The sequence below is a fragment of the Natrix helvetica genome, assembly GCF_964273705.1.
Source record: "Natrix helvetica genome assembly, chromosome: Z".
Lineage (NCBI taxonomy): Eukaryota > Metazoa > Chordata > Lepidosauria > Squamata > Natricidae > Natrix > Natrix helvetica.
The window spans coordinates 123,420,808-123,446,626 of NC_138554.1; the positions used below are offsets into that span (position 1 = coordinate 123,420,808).

Consider the following 25,819-nt stretch of genomic DNA (forward strand, 5'->3'; position numbering starts at 1 on the left):
GGCCCAATGGGTCAACCAGAACAAACTTCCGGTAGGTCTGTTGGGCCCATTTTTCACCCTCCCCAAACTCTGGAGCCTCTCCCGGCCCTCTGGAAGGCCGAAAATAAGATGGCCAGCATGCACATGCTGAAAGCTCGCGTGCCTGGAGATACGGTTCACCATCATGGCCCTATTGCATTTCAGACAAATGGTTGTCCAATATCTTCTTCAAAATTTCCAGTGTTGGAGGATTCACAACTTTTGAAGGCAAGTTATCCACTGGTTAATTGTTCTAACGGTCAGAACACTTCTTCTTAGTTCTAGGTTGCTTTTCTCCTTGATTAGTTTCCACCCATTGCTTTGTGTCCTACTATCAGATGATTTGGAAAATAGCTTGACTGCCTCATTTTTGTGGCAACCCCTGAGATATTGGAACACTGCTATCAACCTTAGTCTTTCTTTTCATTAAACTAGACATAGCCAATTCCAGCAAACATTCTTTATATGTTTAGTCTCCTAATCATCTTTGTTGCTCTTCTCTGCATTCTTTCTAGAGTTTCTTATTTGCAGCTACCTCACAGTGCTGGCTCAGTGTGTGGATCGTGTTCTTTAATTTGTGATGCACCAAGATTTTTAACACATAGATTGCTGCCCAATATAATATCCCACACTCTATGTTTTTCTCCTCAAATGTAGGACTTAACATTTTTCTCTGTTGAAATCCATCTCAGTCTCTCCTCCATTCTCCCCAGCCTTATCCAATTTAAATCTTACATTAGTCTGCACATTTCATGTGTCTGATGAAATAAACTGCAGCCCACAAAAGCCTTTTAATAAAATTGTTAGAAAAAAAATCAGATGCTTATTTTTTTGCTATCAGAGATTGAGAAGGCACCCTTCCTATTGAATCTTAATCGCATCCTCAAAGATGTTTCATAATCACACAAGTCATTTGTAAAGATATTACACAATGCAGCACTACTTTATGCCTTCAGCAGTTTCTTCCAGCTTGATACAGAACCACTAATTAATTTTTTTAACTACAATCATTCAACCATCTATTTAATGGTAATACACTCTAGCCCCATGATGGCGAATGCTGGATGGCACACATGCTGGAAGTGGCATGCAGAGCTATCTCTCTAGGCAAACATGCCATCGCCCGTTGCTCTTACGGGTTCTGGCAGGTCAGCCAGCTGATCATGTGTGCATATGCACCAGAAACAAGAAAACCAGGTATCTGGCGCGCACATGCCAAAAAGGTTCACCAACACTGCTCTAGCCCTTAGCATCTTCTCCATTAAAATTCCCTAGGAGACTTTGCAGTATGCATTGCTAAATCAACTATGCTCATTGCCTTTCTTAAGTCAACTAAACTAGTCAGACTATTGGAAAAGATCAGGTTGCTTGGTGCAATTACTCTTTTCAAAAAGTTGTGACAGCTTAATAATCTGTTTGAGAGTTTTGCCTGATATCAACATGAAACATATTCTAGAGTCTTCAGTGCCTATGCAGAATTGATTTACTGTGTGATCCTATGCATGTCTATTAGAAATAAATCATACTGAATTGCCATCCTACATAACTCGAGAAGTAGTTCTTTAGAAATTATCATTGCAGTCTTAGGAAGCTTTTAAAATGTGCAACAAAAGGAATCACAACTGTGCCTTTAAATTTTTATAATAATTGTAAATAAGAAGATAACCATCCCAAGTATAACCTTTATCCTTCCTACTAATTGTTCTCTTGATTTTATTTTGTGTTCCCTTTGGCAAAATGCTAGTTTCTGAACTGCCATGTGGGAAATCCACAAAACCAAAATGATAGCAACACAGAAAGTGGGCCAACTGGCTGTATTTCCTCTAGAATATTTTAATAGGCAACACACACTCAGTTGGACTAGCACTCCATGTATTTTAAGTATGATTAAAAAAAACTTACTATACTTCACTGGTATTTAAAAAAGGACATATGGAATATCTTTCATTGTCCGTTTAACAGATCACTTTCATTTAGCTCAGGCATTATTATAGTCTTCTTGAGTGCAAGCCACAGCAGGTGGCATCACTGTTCAGACCTCGGTTCTCTAGAAAAGCTAAACCATGCTAGATCTGGTGAATACTGAATGAGATACAACCATGATTACAAAATTATCGGATATCAAGTTTGACTCATGGCATCATTATCCTTTTATGTGAGTGCAGTTAGAAACCAGTGGTAGTTTGAGCAGACTGAATTCCTGGCTTGTATATGATTCTCTCCTTGCATAGATTTTTTTCTCTGATTGTTGGAAAACTGACAACAAAACTGATTACCTTTTCTAAGATGGAGAATGCATGAGAACCCCTATTCAGCATAAAGCTAATATAAATATTTCTCATTTTTTTTAAAAAAAAAACACCAAACAGGCTGTAAAACAGATAATGGGAGATTTGTAGAATAAGACATGTAAAATTATGTTAATGTAGTTTTACAATAAAGTAGAATTAAATCATCAATTAAATCATCTGGTCATGTTTCCCATCAGGTCAACTGGGAAGGCTGACATATCTACATATATTTTGTGTTGGGTATGTTCAATGCCTTCAGTTATTTGTAATAATAATAAAGGCAGTATATGAACAAGAAAACAAATTCTGCCCCACTTAACTTGAGTCCCTTGACTATGGCAAGGTATTCCTTCTCAGTTATATTCTAATTTAAATCATATTCAAAACTGGTATGTGATTGATATTCTCTTAATTAATTGAATCTCAAGATCCGATCCCAGTCCCTGGGTCTCAAAATCTACTGTACCAGGTTCCCTATAAAAACAGAGAAGAAAATAAAATTTGATTTCAAGGTATCTTTCCTTTGTAATTGAGTAGGTGCTATCTTGGTGTAAGACATAAAAATATTTGCTATTTATATACGTTGGCGTAGCCTTTGGATAATTATTTTTTATTGTCAAATGCTTCAGAAAAAAGCACTGTAGAGCTTATAATGCTCAGCCTTCTAAATCCAATGAATCAAAGTAAAAGTTTATAAAAGTTCATAACTTGACTCAGTCCTCCATCTTTCCAAGGTTGGTAAAATGAGGAATCAGATTGTTGGGAGTAATATGCTTGCTCTGTAATATATACCACTTATAAGTGCTGTAAAACACTATGAAGTGGTACAAAAATCTAAGTACTATTGCTAACTTACAATTGGCATAAATGAGTTTAAAAATGAGTTTAAATGAGTTTAAAACAAGTGTTGCCTTTTAGTGATGTCACAGATATTGTCCAGAATTTGCCAATACACTGTATTCCTTTCATTATACTGTGCTCTACAATGATCTCATTATGAAAATTCAAGTGCTAAAATACTACTCCATAAATATTAAAGGTATACTTTTATTTTTTGTTCAGAGTAAAGTTTTAAAGTGGTTCGGTTTCACTCCAAATTTGCCCCTTTCAGCATATACTGCTAAAACCTTGAAAGGTTGTGTAGGGGGAGAAAAAGCAAACACTAAGTTTCTGTGTGATTTTCCCAGCGTTCTTACTGCTGGTAGTTCAGCTTTGCTTTCTTCTGCTGTCAGCCTCATGACAGCAACACTCACCATTAACAGCACAAGAGAGACTACAACAGTGGTTTAAAAAAAACTATAAGAAACTGAAGGATCTGACAACTAGAAACAGAAAACCTAAATGGGGAATCATGTAGAACCAAACAGGGAGGGGAATGGAATCCACATGTGACACTGCAAAACAAGTTCAGCATTCTGACTTCTATTTGATATGCAGGATGGATTTAAAGAGAAGGGAAAACATGTCACCAGTATGTTTTCTCTAACAGATACTTATTGGCATACAAAATCATCATGTAGGCATTCAAAGATATATTTATACATCCCAACACTCACATTATAAATTATATATATATATATATATATATATATATATATATATATATATATATATATATATATATATATATATATATATATATATATATATATATATATATATATATATATATATATATATATATATATATATATATATATATATATATATATATATATATATATATATATATATATATATATATATATATATATATATATATATATATATATATATATATATATATATATATATATATATTTATATTTATATTTATATTTATATTTATATTTAGAAATAAATATAAATATATATATAAATATAAATTTATATATATATACCTTGAGTGAGTCTTGGGAGCCCCATGGGGAGATTATATATATATATATAAATCTCCCCATGGGGCTCCCAAGACCCACTCAAGGTCCACAAAATCAAATAAATAAATATTTTACATTTTATCAGTTTTAATATATATATATAATCTCCCCATGGGGCTCCCAAGACCCACTCAAGGTCCACAAAATCAAATAAATAAATATTTTACATTTTATCAGTTTTAATATATATATATAATCTCCCCATGGGGCTCCCAAGACCCACTCAAGGTCCACAAAATCAAATAAATAAATATTTTACATTTTATCAGTTTTAAGTAAGTATTGATACATATAATCCACTTAAAGCTCTTTAGATCCTCCATCATTTTAAAGAATGTACAGTGAAAATGGCCTGAGATGAAATGTTTGAGAACCAGATTTAGAGAACATGATTACTAGCATAGGACATCCCTGAAATACACATCACAGGATGTAGAGGAAGCCCAGCTCTTAATACATGCAGGGTTTTAAGGAAACCCTTGGTGTATCAAAGCATAACAATCAAGTTTGCAATAAAGATTTAAAAAACATAAGTCTTAGTTTGGCCAGATATATCTGACAAATTAGACTATATGTTTTATTATTCACCTGTTAGCAGTGGTGGTTCAGTGGTTAGAATGCAGTATTGCAGGCTAAATCTACAATGTAGCCAGGCATTCGATCCTGACTGGTTCAAGGTTAACTCAGTTTTACCATTCTTCCGAAGTGGGTAAAATGAGGACCCAGATTATTGGGGGAAATATGCTGACTCTCTAAAACTCTTAGAGAGTGCTGTAAAGCACTATGAATTGGTATACTATTGCTATTACAATTATTTATCACAACTAAACTCACCAACATAATAAGAAAATTGTCTATGTGATTATATTTCGATAATCCTGTCTTTAATCTTCCCTGAAGAATTCCTACCAAGGAACCACTACATTCTGAAATGTAGAATGTAGAAATGTAGAATGAAATGCTTAGTGCCTTTACTTTAGATTTACTTTAAAGTAAAGTAATGATGGTAATGTTACCAGTAAACATGGGCAATGCCATGAGATTTTGAAAAGAAATGAACAGAGCTCTGTTTAAAATTCAAAATTCATATAATTGGTATTTATTACAGACCATATGGCTACTTTGAACATTATAATTCTTATTAAAAAATAAAAACCAATATCATGAACTTTCCTGCTTTAAATTTCTTATATAATTTATTAACAACTAGTTGATATGTTAATGAAGATCACCCACAGCTTCATCATAAATAGTTGGGAGTATTTTGTGAACAGGTGTGCTGGGACCTGACTACTGGGGATGATAGACATTGTAGTTCAGTTTCAAGATTTTTTTTACACTTGTAGAAAGTTTGTCTACAGATGATCTCCAGGAAGTAGAAATATCATTTTTATCTACTTCTAAATTATTTATCTAAATAATGTGTTTGGATATGCGCATTTGAAAATCTAATTCCTAAAATATTGCAGAATGTACGTGAATTATAGTAAAAATGTAGCATATAACATGAAATTAAATTTCAGACTGGAGAGAGCCACCTGCAGTATACATTGTGAACAAAGCTAACTTTAAAGCTACCTTTGATAGAGTACAACAACATTATTAATTCAAAACTCATTGCAACCCTCCTTGACATGTCAAAGACAAAATTCTTACCGTTTCCTTTGGAATTTGTGACTGGCTTTGTTCAGTATTCTAAAAGAAGTGGGGAAAAATGAAGTAAGAACAAGGTTGGAAAAGGTATTTGCTTCAAAGGACAATCACCCTGATAACCAAAACCATTCATAGCTGTTAATACTAATAAGAAATCTTTCACCAACCAGTGATACTAATCAATTTTAGCTAAAAGCTAGTTTAAAAATTCAAAAATTACTGATTAAACAGCCATGTGAGTCCAGCAAAGGAATCTGTTTTTAAAAGACAGAAATAAGAACATTGTAGCATTTCTTCCATCTCCTTCCCTTAGGCTGGTTAAGGAACAATAATTGAAAACCCTATACTTAACTCATACACACAGTCTACTAATATATATTAATATATACAGTTATTTTAATGGATGCAGGTAGACATAAGAGACAACTATTATGTAATACAGGTAATCCCCCCACTTACCATAAGAATTGAGCCAAAAATATCTAGTTTTAAACAAGACAGTTAAATGAGTTTTGTTCCATTTTATGACCTTTCTTGCCACTTAAGTGAATCACTGCCGTTGTTAAGCTAGTAACACATTTGCTAAGTGAGTGTAACTGTTTCACGGTCTTTGTATGTCAGAAGATAGAAAAGGTGATTTCATGACCCCAGGATATTGCAATCGTCATAAATACTTGTTGTTTGCCAAGCATCTGAGTTTTGATCATGTGACTTGGGGATGCTGCAACAGTCATAAGGGTGAAAAATGACACTTTTATCAGTGTTGTTATATCTTTGAACGGTCACTAAATGAATGGTTGTAAGTTGAGGACTATCTGTACACTCTTATCAAACAAACCTCAAAACTAGACCCAATAACCTCAGTGTCCTCAAAATTGAAACTTCTGAATGGTATGTCTTTTCAATCTATATTTTGGCTGGGTGCATATAACATGCCCATGCCAAACACTGGATTAGCAAAGCATAATAGTTGGAATGGTTCATTGAATACAATGAAACACAAACTCCCCAATCCTATTTAAGGCTAGCCATAACAACTTCTTGTACTTTTCGTAAAGAAAATTAAGAGGCCAACATTCTTACAGCATACAGCATATGAAGAGAGAATCACTTGTCATGAAGCTGACACTTTTTATAAGTGCAGAAAGAAGTGCATCAACTTGCAGTGAGATAAAGGAACAAATGAGATGAAAATTTATAGTGCTTGTCGTCACATTGCAGTCTGGTTTTTTTTAAACACTGTGCATTTTTTTCCATCTCATGCAATTCTATGGTGTTCCTGCATTTTTTGAATACAAAATGCTAAGTAATGTCCAATTTTTCATTGGGTAATCATGTTTCCAGTAGTTTACAACTAGAGTAGCCTTCCATTTTTCCCCAAGAAAAATCCTTCTTTTCATCCAATACTGCTTTTTTTCAGACTGGTAAGCATGGGATCTGGGAAGACTTTAGCATATTGTAAAGATGCATGAAATAAAGGAATACCAACAGCGATATTTCTGTTGTTTCCAGCAGTGAAGTCAGCTCAAAATAAACCCATCAAAAGAAACTCAAAACTACTCTAAGAATAAAATTAAAAATTGGATGCCTCTTTTTCCAGTGAAAGAACATGAGGGAAAACTGCAAGGTATCTTTCACCCCAACATTAATATAAACCTTGAGAAGAGAATAATACTGCAGCCCAAGATATAGTATCTTCTTTTAGAATATAAACATTGGAAACCATTAATGCTTACTTTTCAATATAGTGAAGCATTATGATCTTTAAATTCTTCTGTGATTTTGCATGTTTCTCCAAGCAGCAGAAGAATTTAGACAGAGGCCCCATGTGCAAAGTTTGTGCACTAGGCACATCAGAAATGATAAGACATCATTTTTTCCAAATAATGCATTCTAAAAAAACATGACTAAAATACAAAATTGGTCAGATATCCTTGAAAACAGGGGGAGAAACTAAGGAAGAAGGAAATTTTCATCTAGAAGCACTTGGTAATGACAACAGGTGAAGACAGATGTTCCTCTCTTGTGCAACAGTTGAAGAGCTAATACACTATTTGAAATGTTATGTATCCCACAACTTATTTGTCAATGTCACCAACAATTCACTGCAAATGGCTTATTTTCCTATATGTATGCATCTTTAATAGAATGATGTGGAATCTCAGCACGTGAGTTGATAAAATAAAGCAACGGTGGGAGAGGTAAAAATTTGGTAGAAGGAAGGGAAATGAAGGGAAGGATGGAAGAAAGAAAAAGTGAGGGTGTTTTACAACACACTATTCCCATCTCTAACTTTCCAACAATTAAAGCAACTATGTATTTTGCAAGGTTCATGAGTCAGCTTTAGAAACTGGCTGAAGTCAAATTATGTGGCTTTCAAAAGATGCAACAGTCCCAATGATGCTTTTCCAAAAGGCAAATGGGCTTTCTTAGACACACACACACACCCCAAATATATTTTGCTTCTCATTCAAGAAACGTCTTCAGTTTCGGAAGTATTCTCATATTTCTGTTAAGGCCAAACTGTTATTAAACTACCCCTCCCCCACCTCACCCCTCAACCTTATCCTTTCATTTGCTGTGTTCCTGCCATACTTTTTACAGCTCACCATCCCATAATAGTTAACTTCATCTCATTATGCTGTACATGATGTGGTCGTAATAGCCAATTGCTATAAGTAAAGAACATTCGGGAAATGTGACACATATAATGTATGTATGTGTACATATGTATCCATCGGATACCAAGATTAACAGCATGGAAAGAATATTGTTTTATCTCTATCTCTCTCTCTCCCTCCCCCCCTCTGGGTTCCTGGACACCACTTGAATAGACCCATGGATTATTATTTTTTGTCAGCCTCTTGAGAAATGGTTTCTCTTGCCTTCTTCTTAGGACTAATAGAAAATGACTGACCTAAAGTCATTCAGCTGAATGACATCCAGGCATTCAGTCATTCATCCTAAAACAGGACATGTGATGGATTGTATTAAGGAGGTGGATTCCCAAGAGGGAGAGGCTACATTCCAGAGAAGTTAGAGGCAACTCAATCTGGATGTTATATGTGAGAAAAAGTGGATGAAGATTGCATCTCCCTAATAATTTGCAAAGTACAATACATATGCAGGTAGTAGACTCCTCAGTCTTGCAAAATTTTCTCTCTATGTATGAAAACAATAAAGAACTTGGAGAGTCACCAGGTAACTCATTCTTCGTATTGGACTTGATAGGACCAGAACTCAGGATCTCTAGTTTCCAGCTAAGTGCCTTAAACACTGAAACAATATGATTCTCTTTTATATTCTACATTCACACTTCAATACATTTATATTATATGTATTATGAAGCTCCTCTCAATCAAGCTTCAGTCCTACAACCAAGACTATCAGCTTATTATGAAATGGGAACTTTTAATTAATTTCTGCTTACAATCAAGGGGGAATAACCTTTCAAAACCTCGGATGCTGACAATTACAAGAAACGAGGTCAAGAAGTACTTATTCATCATCAACATCATTATCAGTAGCAGCATATCGTATAGTAACTCTTTCCATCTTGAATATTAACCCATTTTCTGCTACTTTCACATAGTCTCTTCCAAATTACTGGCTCCTAGAGCCCAAATCAGTGGTGCTGCAAGACTGGCAAAATGAGTATAGTGAAGAAAACTTCAAAATCAACTGCAAAAGTAAACCCTTGGCCTTGAATCTGTGACTATGCTTAATTCACACTTCAATATCATCAAAGCATAGCCATGCTTTTTGTCCCTCAATTCTGAGGATATAACACAAATAGCCACACCTTTTGCCTACTCTGTCAATATTACAAGTAGGCTGAACTACACAGACTCAAGATAAAATTTCACAGAGCAGTTATGACGGTTCAGCATACAAAGAGGTCATTACATCAAATTATCCTCTGCATTTACCCTGTTCCATACTGCAATTCAATTAAGTGCTGATGCGTTGAATTATCTTTGTATCTGAAACAGGGTAGATTTGATTTAAATCAATTCAATTTAAATCATGATTTAAATTACTAGTAAAAAGGATTGATTTAAATCAATGTAAATCATAATTTTTAAAGAGCAACTGTCATCTTTGTCCCGCAGCAACTCCTCCTCTGACCTGCTGTTGACTCACCGACAGCCCCAATATTGCACAATATACAGCCTCATGCTACATAACTAAGTTCCATTTCATGCTGAATAAACTAAATTATTAATGTATCTTAAATAGAAAACTTTCTTTAGATATATTCTACTCCAAAATCATTTCATTAATTTTTTTTTGATAAAAATAGAAAAATATGATTTACATTTTTTTAAAAAAAATCCAATTTAAAATTTAAAAATCCACTTTTTTATTTTTTATTTTTTTAAAATCATCTTGTCAGCCTGACACATCTATTTTTATTCATCCTTATCTGAAAGACTATTCCAACCTGGTTTTTCCCAGATAGTGGACTTCAGTTCCTACAGTGGCCAAATGAGTGGGGAAGAGTTCAAATGTAATGCAACTGAAAAGCATCAGATTATCATTATTAAATCAATGGCCAAATTTAGTAACTTCCATATCTTCACCAACTAGATACTTCTTACTTTTTGTGACAACTTCAAATTATCAGATAAGTGTCCTTACTATTTCTCATCTAGCTGGTCAATGGCAAGCCCTAAAAACAGTAATTTCATTTATTTACTCTGGATTCCATACCTTTCCATTCCCAGAGTCTCTAAGCAACTTATATGCAGCCATAACTGTTTAAAACAATAATAATCCAAACATAGCAAAGAGCTTTCATTAGTTACATCATCCACTAGGATAGATCAATCCTTGTTGTCTATAATACTTTTTCTAAAGAACCGTATCTTCACAGGTTTTGAGAAATCCAAATTGGAGGGAATAGTCCAGATACTGTATCTGGAGCAACCTATGGAGACTATGGAGACTCTAGAAAAAGTGCAGAGAAGAGCAACAAAGATGATTAGGGGACTGGAGGCTAAAACACATGAAGAATAGTTGCAGGAACTGGGTATGTCTAGTTTAATGAAAAGAAGGAGTAGGGATGACATGTTAGCAGGGGTTGCCACAAAGAAGAGGGAGTCAAATTATTCTCCAAAGCATCTGAGGGTAGGACAAGTAACAATGGGTGGAAACCAATCAAGGAGAGAAGTAACTTAGAACTAAGGAAAAAATTCCTGACAGTTAGAACAATTAATCAATGGAACAACTTGCCTCCAGAAATGGACATTTTTAAGAAGATGTTAGATATCCATTTGTCTGAAGTGGTGTAGGATTTTCTGCCTAAGCAGGGGATTGGACTAGAAGACCTTCATGGTCCTTCCAACTCATTCTATTCTATTCTATTCTATTCTATTCTATTCTATTCTATAAAAAGGCGGCTATAATTAAAAAGCTTTGAACAAGGGAGCCCCATAGATGGCATTCCCAAAGTGGAGAAACATTACAAGCATTGCCATTGAGACTTTTCCAGACAGTTTCAGGAAATCTAGAGAAGGCAGATTCAAATATATCCAGGCCTGTTGCCAGTTATAAAGGCAACTAGAATTCAAAATCTTGGGACAGTAGCCTAATTTTATATATAGGGATGATGGGAAAAACATGAAAAATTCCATCAAGATAGAAACTATGTGCTTTATTCACTAAAGCTGATGTAAGACAAACACCATGCTGCTGTTAACTCTTTATTAACGAATCAACACTAGAAACAACAAGCAACAACAGGGGCCGCCTGACAGCTATTTATATGACAGCTGTCAGGTGGGAAGCCAATCAGAGGGCTTCCCACGCCTGCCGACAGGAGCGCTTGAACCAATCAGGGAAGTCCCAGTTTGTTCTGCCCAACTCCGGTCATAAGTCCGAGGACTTGACACTATGCACATTCTCAGCCTTGGAGTGCCAAACAGATTTTTTTTGTGTATTATTTCTGAACAGAAACCAAACCCAAACTTAATTGGTTCAGCATCTCAAATTTCTAGAAGATCCATAAGGCTATGGGAACAAAGGAGAGGAAATGACTCTCATATCATTACAGGCCTCGTGTTTGAAATGGGCCTTGCTGTTGTGCTTGAACTTGAATATAACTGGAATTTTTGTTTTAACTAAACATAACGTATTTTTCTGAGTATAAGACGCACTGGAGTATAAGACATACCAAGGTTTTGAAGAGGCATTTTTTTTTAAAAAAGTAGGTAGGTAGACAGAGAGGGGGAGAAAGAAAGAGAAATACATTAGGTAGGTAGGGGGGGAGAGAGAGTAGGTAGGTAGGTAGGTAGATAAAGGGATATATAAAGAGAAAGAGAAAGAGAGAAAGAGAGAGACAGAGAGAGAGAGAAATACAGTAGGTCGGTAGGGAGAGAGCAAGGGTGTAGGTAGGTAGGTAGAGGGATAGAGAGAGAGAAATAGGAATATATAGAGAGAAATACCGCAGATAGGTAGGGAGAGAGAAAGTAGGTAGGTAGGTAGGTAGGTAGAGATAGAGAGATACAGAAGGTAGATAGGGAGAGAGAGAGAGAGAGAGAGAGAGAGAGTGTTTGTAGGTAAGTAGGTAGAGGTATAGAGAGAGAGAGAGAGAGAGAAAGATAGAGAGAGGAAGAAATACAATAGATAGGTAGGGAAAGAGAGAGAGAGAGTAGGTAAGTAGGTAGATGTTTCCAGGTGTATTTATCCATGTGCTGTACAAGTAAATCACCCTAAGACTTTGTTTCTGCTGGCACAGCACTTGATCAATGCAATTCTCATCAATCAGTTAAAGAGTTTTCAGAAAGGGGAAAAAAAAAGTTTTTTCACTCTGCAAACCTCCCCAAAACGGCCTTTTTTTCAGGAAATGGGCCCATTTTTTTTAAAATGGCATGCATGGCCTTGGGGGGGCGGGGGGCAAAAACGAGCAACAAATGGCCCATTTTTCACAAAAACGGGCCCATTTTTTGTCAAAAAAATTGCATGGAGGCTTATAGAGTGCTGCTGGGGGCTGAGGGGATAAAAGATGGCCCATTTTTCACTCATTTCTGCCCTCCCCAGCCCCCAGGAGCTCTTTGAAAGCCTCCATAAGGATATGCACAGCCATTTTGGTGAAGGGGGCAGGGCTTTGGTAGGCAAAAAATGCTGTATTCGGTATATATGACACATCCAGATTTTCAACCTCTTTTTTGAAGAAAAAAGGTGCATCTTATATTCCGAAAAATATGGTATATTTTTTTAAAAAATGTTTTACATTCAAAATGACTTCAGCTCAAAACAACTGCTTCAAGATTGGAACAGGACTGTCTCATTCTGGAAATATCCCAAGATTTCAAGTGAAAGCACCAATTCCAAACTTCAAACAATTGTTTCCAACTTGAAACACATTCAGTATAGACAGAGAGACCTAATTTGGGCTTGAAGCAACTTTTCCAGATTCAGAATAGTATTCTTCAATGTCAACATGTTCTGAATCTGAAATGTTTAATACACATCAACTTATTCTAATTTGTAATTATTATTGCATGTATACAATAAGTTTGTTGTATGCTGGTGTGCATAATTCCTGGCAGCACTTCATCTCAAATGTTTATCTGGACATAGGTCTTAACATTTTAGAACTAATCAATCTGAAACTGACAAGCTTCTTTCAAGATTTTTTGATAAACATGAACTATTAAATTTTGATGGAGGGAGGGACATACATACATATACACACACATACATACACATATACACACATGTGAGTGTGTGTATTTTGTCTGATTTTATATGAATATTATTGCAAAAAAGAAACACGGATTTCTTTCAAAAGAAATTTATATTTTAATTGATTTCAATGCTTTAGTTTAATACAAATATTACAGATATTTATTTTATTTGATATTAATGTCCATATTATGTTTTATCTGAATGAGAAGATAATTTGGATAAGGAAAGGAATTATTTATCAGCAGAAACAATTGTTTTCAGCATTGTTCTTGAAATATAAGAATTCTTCTAAGCTAAGCTTACAATTGCTTTCCTCTTATATTACATTAATTACTTCTTTTTATGTTATAACATATCACAAACAGTGATAAATCTGGCAAATTAACATCTGCTTATCTGACTTGTCAGTCAGGTTAACCTACTATTTATGGGTATAATCGTATTACAAATTAAGTAATCTGTATTCAAAACTATACATAATATTGTACACTTGTATACAAACTCTCCTGACATAAATCTGAAAACCCTCAATTTTAAATTCTATCCACAAATTTTTCTAAAATTTATTTATGTGTGTGTGTGTATACTTTTCATAAAATCATGAAATGCCTACTAAATTATACCCTTAAGAAAAGAAAGAAAATGCTCTTTCCATTAGAGAAATGGCTTTAATTACTTAGACATGGACTTCGACAATTTGTAGTCAAATTTAATTTTTTTTTCAATGCGTTGATTTCCTGAAGAACATAATAAGTTCTTGAACATAAACATAAGAACACAGGGCCTGTTGGATTAGAACTCTCATCATCTAATTGAGCAGGCTGTCTTTGCAGTGGGCAAACAAGGAAATCTACTGGTGTCTTTTCAGATACTCTTCAAAGGTATTTACATTGCCACCAAGACTAGTATCTGTGGATCCCCATGACTTCCATAAACTGCTCCAGACCTTTTATGAAACCAGCCAAGTTAGTTGCTAGTACCACATCTGGAATCAATTTCTCCATTGGGGAATATCCAGTGGTAGTAGATACAGTATTTGATGTGGCAATACATTTATATTATCTTTGATAGTGGGTACTACATTATATTTTATTTTATTTATTCATTCATTAATTTATTCAATTTGTAAAGCTGCCTGTTTCCCATTTATGATTCATATATAATAAATACTCATTATCTTTAGTACTTAATAGATATTCCTCTGGAGCCAATACTAGTTTTAATAGCTAACTCCTCAAATATCTATACAAATAATGAAAATGTTTCCATTTTATTATGTTTTTTTTTCTTTTAGCTAAGAATAACCTCCTTTTTAGTACAAAACATCATAGACCATTTACAGGGAAGCCAAAAAGAAAATATTTTGCGTAGCAGAGATTTTATTATTTAGAAGAAGCTCAAATAGCATGACTGACGCATGCATTCAGAAACCTGGATAGTTTTCCGTTTAACATAGTAGTTTTAACACTAAAAATGTTGGCTGCAGTTCTTCAAAACTTAGGGCAGGGATTTACTAATTTCTCCTTTCCTAACGCTTTGAGCACTACAATAACAAAGCATCACATATCAAAAGTCCCTGGAAATTGAATTTCCTAAACATCTAAATCCTTAAAACGTGTAACAGCTACTATGAAAAGTTACCTTTCCCAGAATTCCTAGAATTTATATTGCTGATGTTAAAGAATTTAAAGCAAAAAGAGATTAAAGCAGCTAGTTTTCATTTTATATTACAGAGAAGTTTGGGAAAATATTTTGCTTGCTATGGACAAACTTGAGTTCCTGATAAGTTAATACAAATTTTAGAAATGAATGCTTAATGTATGATCTACCATAAAGCAGTCCATATATTTAATATGTGCTTTTATCTAAATACAGAAATGTTATCTTCCACACTTATTGGGGAAACATTTATGTTTAATTTGTGGAACAGTAGCCTAAATAGAAATGTTTTATTATACAAAAAGCATTATCTGAATCATTTTGCTAAATTAAGAACTGTGGGGAGTCTTCACCACATGGGGATCATTATTTTAATAAAAAGAACATTTTTGTCCCTGCACAAGTTCCTCTTTTCCAAACCACAGCATTCTTACACACCATTCTGGATTAATTTTAATGCTCTCAAAGCAATAAAAAAAAGCAAGCTCATTCAGTATGACAAACAAAAATTTCCAACAGAGAAGCGAGTACAAAAGACAGAACAATCCCATTGTCTGTAGGCATAAAAGCAGGGGCCATGAACACTTTATAATTTGCATTTCCTGTCACCCATGATTTGAAAATATTGGTTCACGTATTAATATGGAAAACCAATTCAGAAATAGCGTCCATGGAAAACATAATAGAAGGGATTCTATGTGTTCCATTTCTACACGCACATGTGCAACAGCAGGTTGTCAGATTATTTTCTAGTATTCATTTTTAAAATAACCACAATAACTTTAAAATGAAATGAAAAAAAAAATTAAAAAAAAATACGAACCAATTCTCTAGGATGGAATGTTTCTTCTTGACGAAAAATTAGTAGGCTAACTGATCCGCCCATCTTAGTGCTCCTCAGGAGAGAAACAACTTCTTCTTGGGTTTTTCCTGTTAAATCCACTCCGTTTACCTAAAAGAAAGGGGGGAGGGGAAATCTTAAAGTAGCCATAGCAAAGAATGATATTGTGATAGATCAGCTAGTACTGAAGGTTAACTTTCAACAGAGCAAGTATGCTTTATCATTGTTTAACGCTGAAATCTTGAACGTGCCTTACTTGTATATAAGTCTAATTCAAAATGTTTTTATTTAAGTTAAAAAATGGATCAGGCTAGCTCTCAAATCAATTATTCAGACACTTAAACTTCCATCGCTGAGTCAGCAAACCGTAGATTTCATTATTACTTTGGTTATGACTGCTCAGCATTCAACTACAAAGAGAAAATGCTAATTAAAAAGGTAATTGCTTGTGCTCTCTTCTGATCTTTCTAGCACCATCTATGTTTACTCCTTGAACTGATTTCCTTTTCTTTATGTAACGGGATTAATAGCTATTTACCTATCACAGTGATAAATAAATCACTAAAAGTTGCTAGATGTCTGAAGAAACCAAAATTATGACCAGGTTCCCCAATTACACACAAAAATAATAAGGTCCGTTTGGTTTTGGCTTAACGTGTCAGACCCAGCCAAGGCTAGTGTACAGAAAAGTCATGGTTAAATAAATTATGATTAAGCATGTGTGTGAGATAGTCCATAGTCCACAAGTAGGCTTATCAGCTTTCTGAACAGGCAAAGAAGGATTCAGGCAATTGGAAAGGAAGACGAATGGGAGAAAAAGCCATGCAAACAATTTAACTTTCTTAGCACCTGTTACAACAAAAATTGGGAGAGAAAATGCTTAGCCTATATGTATAGGAAATTACATTTTCAAGCATCAGAAAGAATGATTTCTTAAATCAAAATATTTTCTAACAAATCTTTATTTTCAAGAACATGTTAGCAATAAAATAGAATCTACAACAACGCAAGGGAAATTTTACTAGTCTACAGACAATGAGTCTACAGACTATAGTAAACACAAATTTGAAGGGGCTAGAATTTGAAGCCAAGTCTTGAAATTGGACAAAAATAAACAAATCTAGGCTACCAAGTATGTCAACAGACAAAAGAAAAAAGTATACAATTATTAAGATTACAATGCATGAAAGTTTGAATGGCTACTGCTATGAAATAATCCAAAACAAAAACAAAAATTTTTAAATGTCAAAAAATAGTCAGGAGTCCCTATATCATCTTGGACAAATTCTGTGCAGGCAAGCTGTTTCATTGATTAATCATTCTCACTCTAAGTAAATTTCCACCCATTACTTCTTGTCCTGCCCTCAGAAGCTTTGGAAAATGAATCAACCTGTGATAGCCCTTCAGATATTGGAAGTCTGCTATCAGGTTACCCTAAGCCTTCTCTTCATTAGGCTAAATATATCTAATTTCTTCATATGATTTAGCCTCCAAATTCTTTATTACCTTCGTTGCTCTTCTCTTCACTCTTTCTAGGGCTTCAGCATCCTTTTTGCATCATGACAGAATTGGATGCAGAATTCCAAATGTAGCCTCAGAATTATACTGCTGAGAGGTGCTATCACTTCTCATGATCTTGATGCTATCCCTCTGTTGATGCATTCTAGGGCTGCACTGGCTTTTCTGATACCTGCAACACACCGCTGATTATATTTAAGCAGTGGTCGCCAAGGATATCTAGATCACAGGGCACAACTGTTGAACCAGATACTGCCTATCCTGTATCTTCAGGACATCACCACTAAAATGCATCTTGTTGGATGGGGCCCAATGTTCAAGTCAAGATCTTTCTGAATATTGAGTTACTCTTCCAATGTGTTAGCAATCACCCTTACCCCTAGTTTAGTATCACCCACAAATTTGATAAGTACCCTTTCAATTCTGTTATCTAGATCATTTATGACGACATTGCTATTGTTGAAATTTTACTAATAGTGTAAATCCACATCACAGACATCTAAAATCAAGTTATATTAAAGTAAGCAAGTAAGAGCTAAGCTCCAGAAAAAAGAAAATGCATTAAATCAACTAAGATAGTCACTACTATATACAAACCTGCTTATAGAAACTGGGACAATGTTAACATACCATCATCTTCTATCATGGACCAAGGAATTCCATTAGCATAAATAATGCACTCATATGTTGCAATACTGCTAAATTGCCTGAGAACTTAAACCGTACTTAAGTAAATTTCAGTGAAATGAAATGCATGAGCAAAAACAGCTATTGGATTTCATTATAAACTGGAAGCTGGCTCTTTATCAATCATCATAAAATGCTTGCACTATTGCAAAACCAGCATGCCCAAAGATCAATCCAGATGCCTTTGTAAACTGTAGTATACTTTTATTTGGAAAGCAAAATCATAAACAGAATCTCCAAAAACTTCCACATGCATATCTTTCTGTTTCTTGCTTCTTTGCAGAGGATCATGCAAAGCTTGACAGATTTAGTTAGTTCCAGTGCAGGGGGACTGATTTCATAGGCTATGAATATGTAGAGCTCACAATAGCAATAAAGGCACAATTTAAACTGAGATACTTTAAACTGGAACATTTTAACTCTCAGAATTCTATGTATGCCACATTTTTCACTAGTATGGTTTAGGTGACCTCGAAATGGACGGCTATACAAAAATCATTAATTTAAAATAGTTTTCATACTAGTGTCTCCTCAGTGGAACATCCTTATATGAGGATACAGCAGCCCCATTCCCGAAATATTTTACTTTTACAGAAAAATATGAAAAATAGTTTTTCGGTTAAGTATTTGTTCCTAAACACTGGGATACTGTACATTTGGAGCTAAGATTGCATGGATTTATGGATTCAAGATGGTGGATAAGGCACCCAATTTGTTTCTTGTTGCTCTTATTTATTTTTTTAAGTCATTATGAACAGGTCAGAAGGTTTTTTTTTACAAAATGGGTAAGCACATATGCCAATCAGTTAGTTAATTAAGGGACAAGCTAGTTACTCAGAAAAGAAGTGGACCAAGATCCATTTTTGAAAATAATACAAATTTATGATGGATTTTAAAAACCTTTAAGCTATGAACTGCTTCCCCATCAATCTATTTGGACATTAATACTTTCAACATTTATGTATGTGAGTTATGATAATATGAGAAACAAGCTTCCAGACTGAGAAATATTCTCTCCAGGGAGGTTTGCCTGACCAATGCCTTGTTATATTTCTTGTCATATCAGATAAAAATCTGAATTTATATTCAATCTTTCTATTAGATAATTTTAATGGTGCTTCAAAAAATGTATTTTATTTTAAATTATGTGCTGCTAATGGAAGAAATATTTTTCAAAAGTGAATAAAGGAATTAGACCAGAAAATTATTTGGACATAGAGAAAATATATCTAATACAGAATTCTTCCTATTGTTGCAGTATAACTGTAAATAGTGCCTACAAAGAATGTCTAGTTTCATTTTTTTAAAAACAAGATATACTTCAACAGTAAATAGTACTGATGGAACCAATGTGAGATACAATTTATTCCTGGTAATAATTTGCTACAGAACTCCTCCAATGTCTTAATATTTAAGACACAGTTCTCTAAAATGGTCCATACTCTTTGAAATGGCAACTATTACACAAAGAACTGGACTAAACATTGTTATATTTTCCCTCTTTCTTTTCTATGTCTTCCTGTGTGCCTACAGTTAAAGAAAAAAATTGAATCAATTAAATTAGCACCCTCCTGCATTAAAAGTGGTTGCCTTACTTTATAGTAATGTCATATCATATCATAAACCTAACAATAATAATACAGTATTTGATCCCCCCCATAAAACAATAAATAAATCTATCTGCATTTCTAATTTGATGGACTATGATTATTACCTATATACATTTTTAAAAAAAACTAACTCCTGACCACACATACATAATAATACTTTATATCTAAAATGTGTTCCTCAAATCCACCATCATTCATTATTTGTCCCTTGTTATGCTAATCTATGTCTTTGCTTCCTATGAACTGTAAAGGTCAAATCATTCCATCTCTCCAGGATATCTGTCCAAAACTACCGCTTAAGAGGGTTTGATCCAGGCTGAAAGACATGTAAATTGTGTCATAACAAAAAATGCTTATCAGATACTATACAAATTCTAAAACCAGGCATATATTATATTATATATATATATACTTTTTATAAGAATTAAACTGAAATACAAAGCCTTGTGCCTTATCCCAAATAATTGTTCCACCACGGTGCACTATTCCTTATGTCCATCTATTAAAAACACAGCACATCTTACCAAATCAGTTGATATATCCAATTATTTTCTTTGAATCAAGCCCATGCACTCATCCCAATAGATAGATGATAGATAGATAGATAGATGATAGATAGATAGATGATAGATAGATAGATAGATAGATAGATAGATAGATAGATAGATATTTAAAATCTCTATTTTCTAAATGAGATAGATGCTCTTTGTAAAGCAAGCTAAGTTATTTCCTGTTTATTAACGTTGTTATTCTGAAAATATGAAAATCAGAAGACAATACTCTAGAAACCTGGCACAGGAGATGAGGGGGAAAAATTAATTGGATTGCTATATAACTCATATAAAAGTAAGATGCTTGCCAAAAGGACTTATAAAATTCCCAATAGCATTGTGACATTTCATCACCTCAATGAGTCGGTCTCCAGCCTTTAATCTTCCATCTTGAATAGCTGCGCCTCTTGGAAGGATATTTTTCACATAAATTGGAGCTGAGCCACCAATAGGAACATCTCTTGAAGTGATGCTAAATCCTAGGCCTTCAGTACCTATAGAAATTATTTAAAAGTATTGTCAGCTTATTCTGTGCCTCTGCATTATCAGAAACTTTGGATTTACATAAAGCTACCTAAAAGCATCCATATTTTCTTTCTACAGCTCATATTGACTAAATACAGTCTGATATGGCCCTTCACAGAATGTGCATATAGCTCTCATAGCCATATCAGACAGTTTCATTAACACTGCTTAAGATATTTTTTTGCCTTTTTTTCAATACTGTAAATAAATGAACAAGTATAATATTCCTTGTCTGTTTAATTGGATTCTCTCTTGATCTAGTCTTAGCACTGGGGTGAGGGAATAGATCACATTTTAGATCTTAGCTATGAAGAAATACTGAAAATTTTAAAAGGTTCACAAACTTCTAATCACCACTCTATATGGAGTCATTCTAGTAATATTTCCTGGTCCAAAGGAACTTCAAAGACTGGGAAGAAATCCAGAAATATCAATACAGTAGCAATCTTCCAGTAAAGGTAATTAACCAGGATAATAAAAGCTGCCTCAATTCTGTATCAAGATCTAAAACCAGATGGAAATGGATTTAAATTATGAGCTCTGTATAATCACTAACCTACTGAGAATAGTGGGACGCATTCTATGCAGAATTTTATAAACTGCCTTTCTCCCCCCCCATGCTTTGAAATAGATGTGGCGTCAGTATAAAAGTAGACAATAGTGCAAAATCTTAAAAGTAGCTATACGTTTGTGTTTGATTAAGGTTGTCCTGCTTTTACATTCCAGTTTGTTTAATCCAGTCAGCTTCCTCCAGTATCTCAAAAGAAAGGCTACACAGAGTCACAAAGGGATAAGGAGTTTCAATGACTAAATTCATGTTCCCTGCTCCACCTGAAGGAGCACAGGCTTGTCTACCTGTCGACAACTGTTCTGTTCTGGCCTGTGCAAAGTTGCAAGGAAGAGTGACTTCTGAAAGACATCAGAAAATTCTGATCCCCAGTTTTGGCTACATAAGCCCACTGAAAGTCTAGTTTTAGCCTGATTTAATTTAAAAAAAAAACAAAATGTAAAATATGCCTCGAAGCCTGCTCAGCGTCTGAAAAGAACATACACATAGAGAGCATATAGAAGAAACCAGAAGCTGTCTAATTAGAGCAAGAAGCAAGGATGTTCTATATGATGTTTCCAAATGTTGTGTGTATACATGCACACACATATCAGTAGCTAGAAAGGGCTGGATTTAAAAAAAAAAAACCCAGCAAGGCGGACCATAAAATATGAAGAAAAGATCTTAGAAGCAGGAGCCTACAAACTATGCAGAGAGATCTCAGTCCAACAGTGGCAGGGTATAGCAGGAAAAGCATACAAGCAATCCTAGATTTATGATTACAACTGGGTCCAGAATTTTGGTCGTAGGTTTTGGTCGTCAGTCATTGCAGTTATTAACTGAGATGCCCACATGATCGTTTCATTCAGTAAGTACAATCCTGGCTCTCTTACTTGTGTTTGTTAAACAAACAGAGCAAAAGAGTTCCATGCCAAAGGGCGCATGGAAAGTAACTCCATGACTGGCTTCCTTTCTCTCACCTATCACAGCCTTCCCCTCCCATATAGGCATGGAGAAAGGTAACTCAAATCTCCGGAATCTAAGCTTCCTTTCTCTAGCTTTGTGTGGTGGCTTTCTGCATAGAAAGTTAATGAATGTATTTTTCTGAAGAATAGAAACATCAGGTTCACTAGCTTTCTGGCCAGAAAGAAGGAGGGAGAAGTAACAGGAAGCAGAGCAGGATTTCCAAGGCTGCAGAAGCTTTGCACATCCTAGTGGGCCAGGCAGGAGGGGAGTTTCAGCCCCCCCCCCCCATAGTCATAATGTTGGGCACATTACCTAGTCCCTGAATTTGATCATGTGACTACAGAGCCATTCCACAGAATGTTGTGGAGAAAAACAGGGTGAACATCCTGTAGAAAAGAGATGTCAAACTTGAAGCGTCATGTTGCCACGTCATATTGCCATATCATGACTTTTCCCTCCTTCACTAAACGTGGAGTGGTCAATGCATGCCACATGCAGCCTGCAAGCCACGAGTTTGATACCCCTGTTGTAGAACTTCCAGATTCAGATAGATAGGCAAGTAGTGGCCAATTAACCAGGTACTGTGTAGTAGAAATGGACTAGAAGACAGTGGTGGTGATAGATGTAGCAGTACTGAGTGATAGGAACATCAGAAAAAAAGAGCACGAGAAACTAGAGGAGTACCAGGTGGAACTGTAGAGGATGTTTGAAACAAAAAAGCAAAGTGATTCCATTGGTGGTAGGACCATCCACTGCTGTGATTACTAAGCTGGGAAAGTGGTTCCAACAGATCCCAACACCACTGTTCTCTGTCCAGAAGAGTGCAACATTAGGAATAACAAAAATATTGCATAGAACCCACAACCCTCCCAAGAGACCTCTGGTACAGGACAGATAACGCCCATAGGGTGAGAAGGGATATATGTACATACAGACATGCCTCCCTAGTGTTTAACTGCTGTTGCTGTCCACGTGCCCAGCAGACATTTTGAAAAACAGATTGTTCATTTAAAAAGTTCCCTTTATTTCTCTTTCCTCTTGGGTTTAAGCAGAAAGGAACCTTATACAGCATTCAGTCATGAAGAGACTATTATCTCCTTTAATCTCCCATGTGGAACAAGCTGAGGTCTCTCCAAAGTTTTCATCTTTTGACTTTAGTACTTGTGAACAATAAAAAGTGACAGTTTTCTGCAATGAATGTTCTTTGCAGCTTTGGGTTTAATTAATTTTATTCTTACTTTGTGTTCTGAGACCTCCCAGAGGTTTCACCTAAATCATGAATTGATTGCTTAATATCTTCAATTTCTTGCATTTTTTTCCTCTTAGTATCTAAATCAAACATTATGGTTTGCTATGGATAGAAATAATTCTGGTGGAGTTCCGGTTCCGGCGGCGGCGGCGACGGGCAGCTCTTTGCCCGCTCCGGCTCCCCGGTGGGCTTCCCCACTCCTTGGGGGGCACAGGACACCCCGCAGAGGGGTCCTGCCGGAGGGGCGGCATCGCGGAGGTCTCCTGCAGCGGCGGCAGCCGGCGGGGGCTCTCTCGCGCGCCCAAGGCACCGGGGAGCAAGCTCGGAGGGCGCATCGCGTTTCCACGCCTCGCGCCTCGCTACAAGCCGACTGGAGAATGCTACAATTGAAGGAAGCAGCTGCGGTGCGGTGAGGTTGCCTCTCTCTTCATCCCTTACTTTGCATGAAGATTTGATTCAGCTTTTAAAACTTTAAAACAACTTTCGGAGCATTTTGGAGGTGCGGCTGGAGGGAGGGGGGTTTTCCCCCCCCCCCTTGGACAAGCGGCAAGAAACAATTTTGCTCTCAGCCCCCGGGGAAGGAGGAGGGGGGAGAGCCAACGAATGAAGCCTCACTTAGGCTGAGATGATTTTCTTTTCAATTTAATTTTACATATTACAATGATTTGAGGACTTTTGGAACTTTTTAAAACTTTGTTACGCCTCTGTGCCCAAAACTGGCAGGGCAAGATGGCACACTTCCGTTGTCTTTATGAACTCTGAAACCTGACTCCACCTTTAAAATTCAGGCTTCCGGTCTTTGTCTCCGTGTCTCCCAGAGGAACCTCTTGTGGATTGGTATTTTTTTAACCTTCTAGGGGAAATTTTCTATCTATTGCCAGACTTATTGGAGAGATTCTCTTCTGCCTGGTTATTCTGCTCCCGGATTCACCTGGCTACCCTTCTTTTCTAACTGCTTACTTCATATTTGGACTGAACTTTTAACGTTATAAAGGATGGCATCTAAAAGACCCCCTCCTGGAAAACCTGGCTTTGCCACTTCTGCTCCAACATCCGCAACATCCAGTCCAGCCACACAGTCAAAGATAACAGAACTGATGCAACATAAGACTACAGAGATGGACTTTCAACAAATGCTTCAACAAATTCTACAGGGCCAGGAGGAAATCAAGAAACAGTTAAGGGAAATGAAAGATGAAATTAAAGAAAATCAAGCCCAAATATATAAGAACTCACAAAGACTGAATCTTGTGGAAGGGGGGGTGGAGGAGGTGAGGGGGGGGGTGGAAGCTGTGCAGAAAGGGAACAAAGATCTTGACATCCAACAGATGAAATTAGAATTTGAGAGAATGTCCTATTATCTTAGATTTCAAAATGTTATAGAAGAAGATGGGGAAAATATAAGGGACATCATGACAAACATTCTGGCTGACTATACACATAAAGAAAAACAACAGATGGGGTGGGATATAGATCTGGTTTATAGAGTGAACTCAGCTTATGCTAGAACACACAATTTACCCAGGGAGGTTCACATTAAATTCCTTAGAAAAACCACAAGAGATGAAATTCTGGGTGTACAAAGGGGGCAAGCATTGACATATCATGATATGGAGATAACCATTCTGAAGCAGATCCCTAAGAAGATTAGAGAAAAAAGAAAAAATTATTCGCAATTAGCGAATAAATTATACCAGAAAGGGGTGTGGTTTAGATGGTTGATGCCTGAAGGTATGCTGATATTCTGGGAGGAGACAAGAATCAGAATTAATTTACCCATAGAGGCGCAGGCCTTTATGGAAAAAAATAAAACACTCCTAGAGAAACCACCAGACACTACAACGGACACGCAGGACACGGGAGGGGCCAGAGCTCTGCCAGTGGAGGGAGATGGGGCAATAGCAAGAAGACTCAGATCACAGAAATAAATATGAAAATCATATTATTATAAATTGACCGAAAGTGAAAATGGAATTATATTTGGATTTTATATTGTAATGTTTAATTTGATTGAATTTATTAATAGAACTAATATGCTGATTATAATCAATTATATACTAATGCATTATATATAAATGTACGCTATGGGTATG

At 35.6% G+C, this 25,819-nt stretch overlaps 1 protein-coding gene across 12 annotated transcripts in view; it reads right to left on the minus strand.

Annotated features, from left to right (window-relative positions):
- Positions 1-25,819, minus strand: part of PARD3 (par-3 family cell polarity regulator) — a 648,562-nt gene that overhangs the window by 230,379 nt on the left and 392,364 nt on the right. For 8 of the 12 annotated variants that reach the window (XM_081971095.1, XM_081971103.1, XM_081971100.1 and 5 more), the window contains exons 10-12: positions 20,794-20,933; positions 16,056-16,184; positions 5,885-5,923 (exon numbers count right to left, since the gene is read on the minus strand). In XM_081971095.1, the coding sequence (XP_081827221.1) occupies positions 5,885-5,923; positions 16,056-16,184; positions 20,794-20,933 (308 nt within the window). The remainder of the gene's footprint in view (positions 1-5,884; positions 5,924-16,055; positions 16,185-20,793; positions 20,934-25,819) is intronic. The other 4 variants (XM_081971096.1, XM_081971094.1, XM_081971102.1 and 1 more) reach the window with 1 other exon arrangement.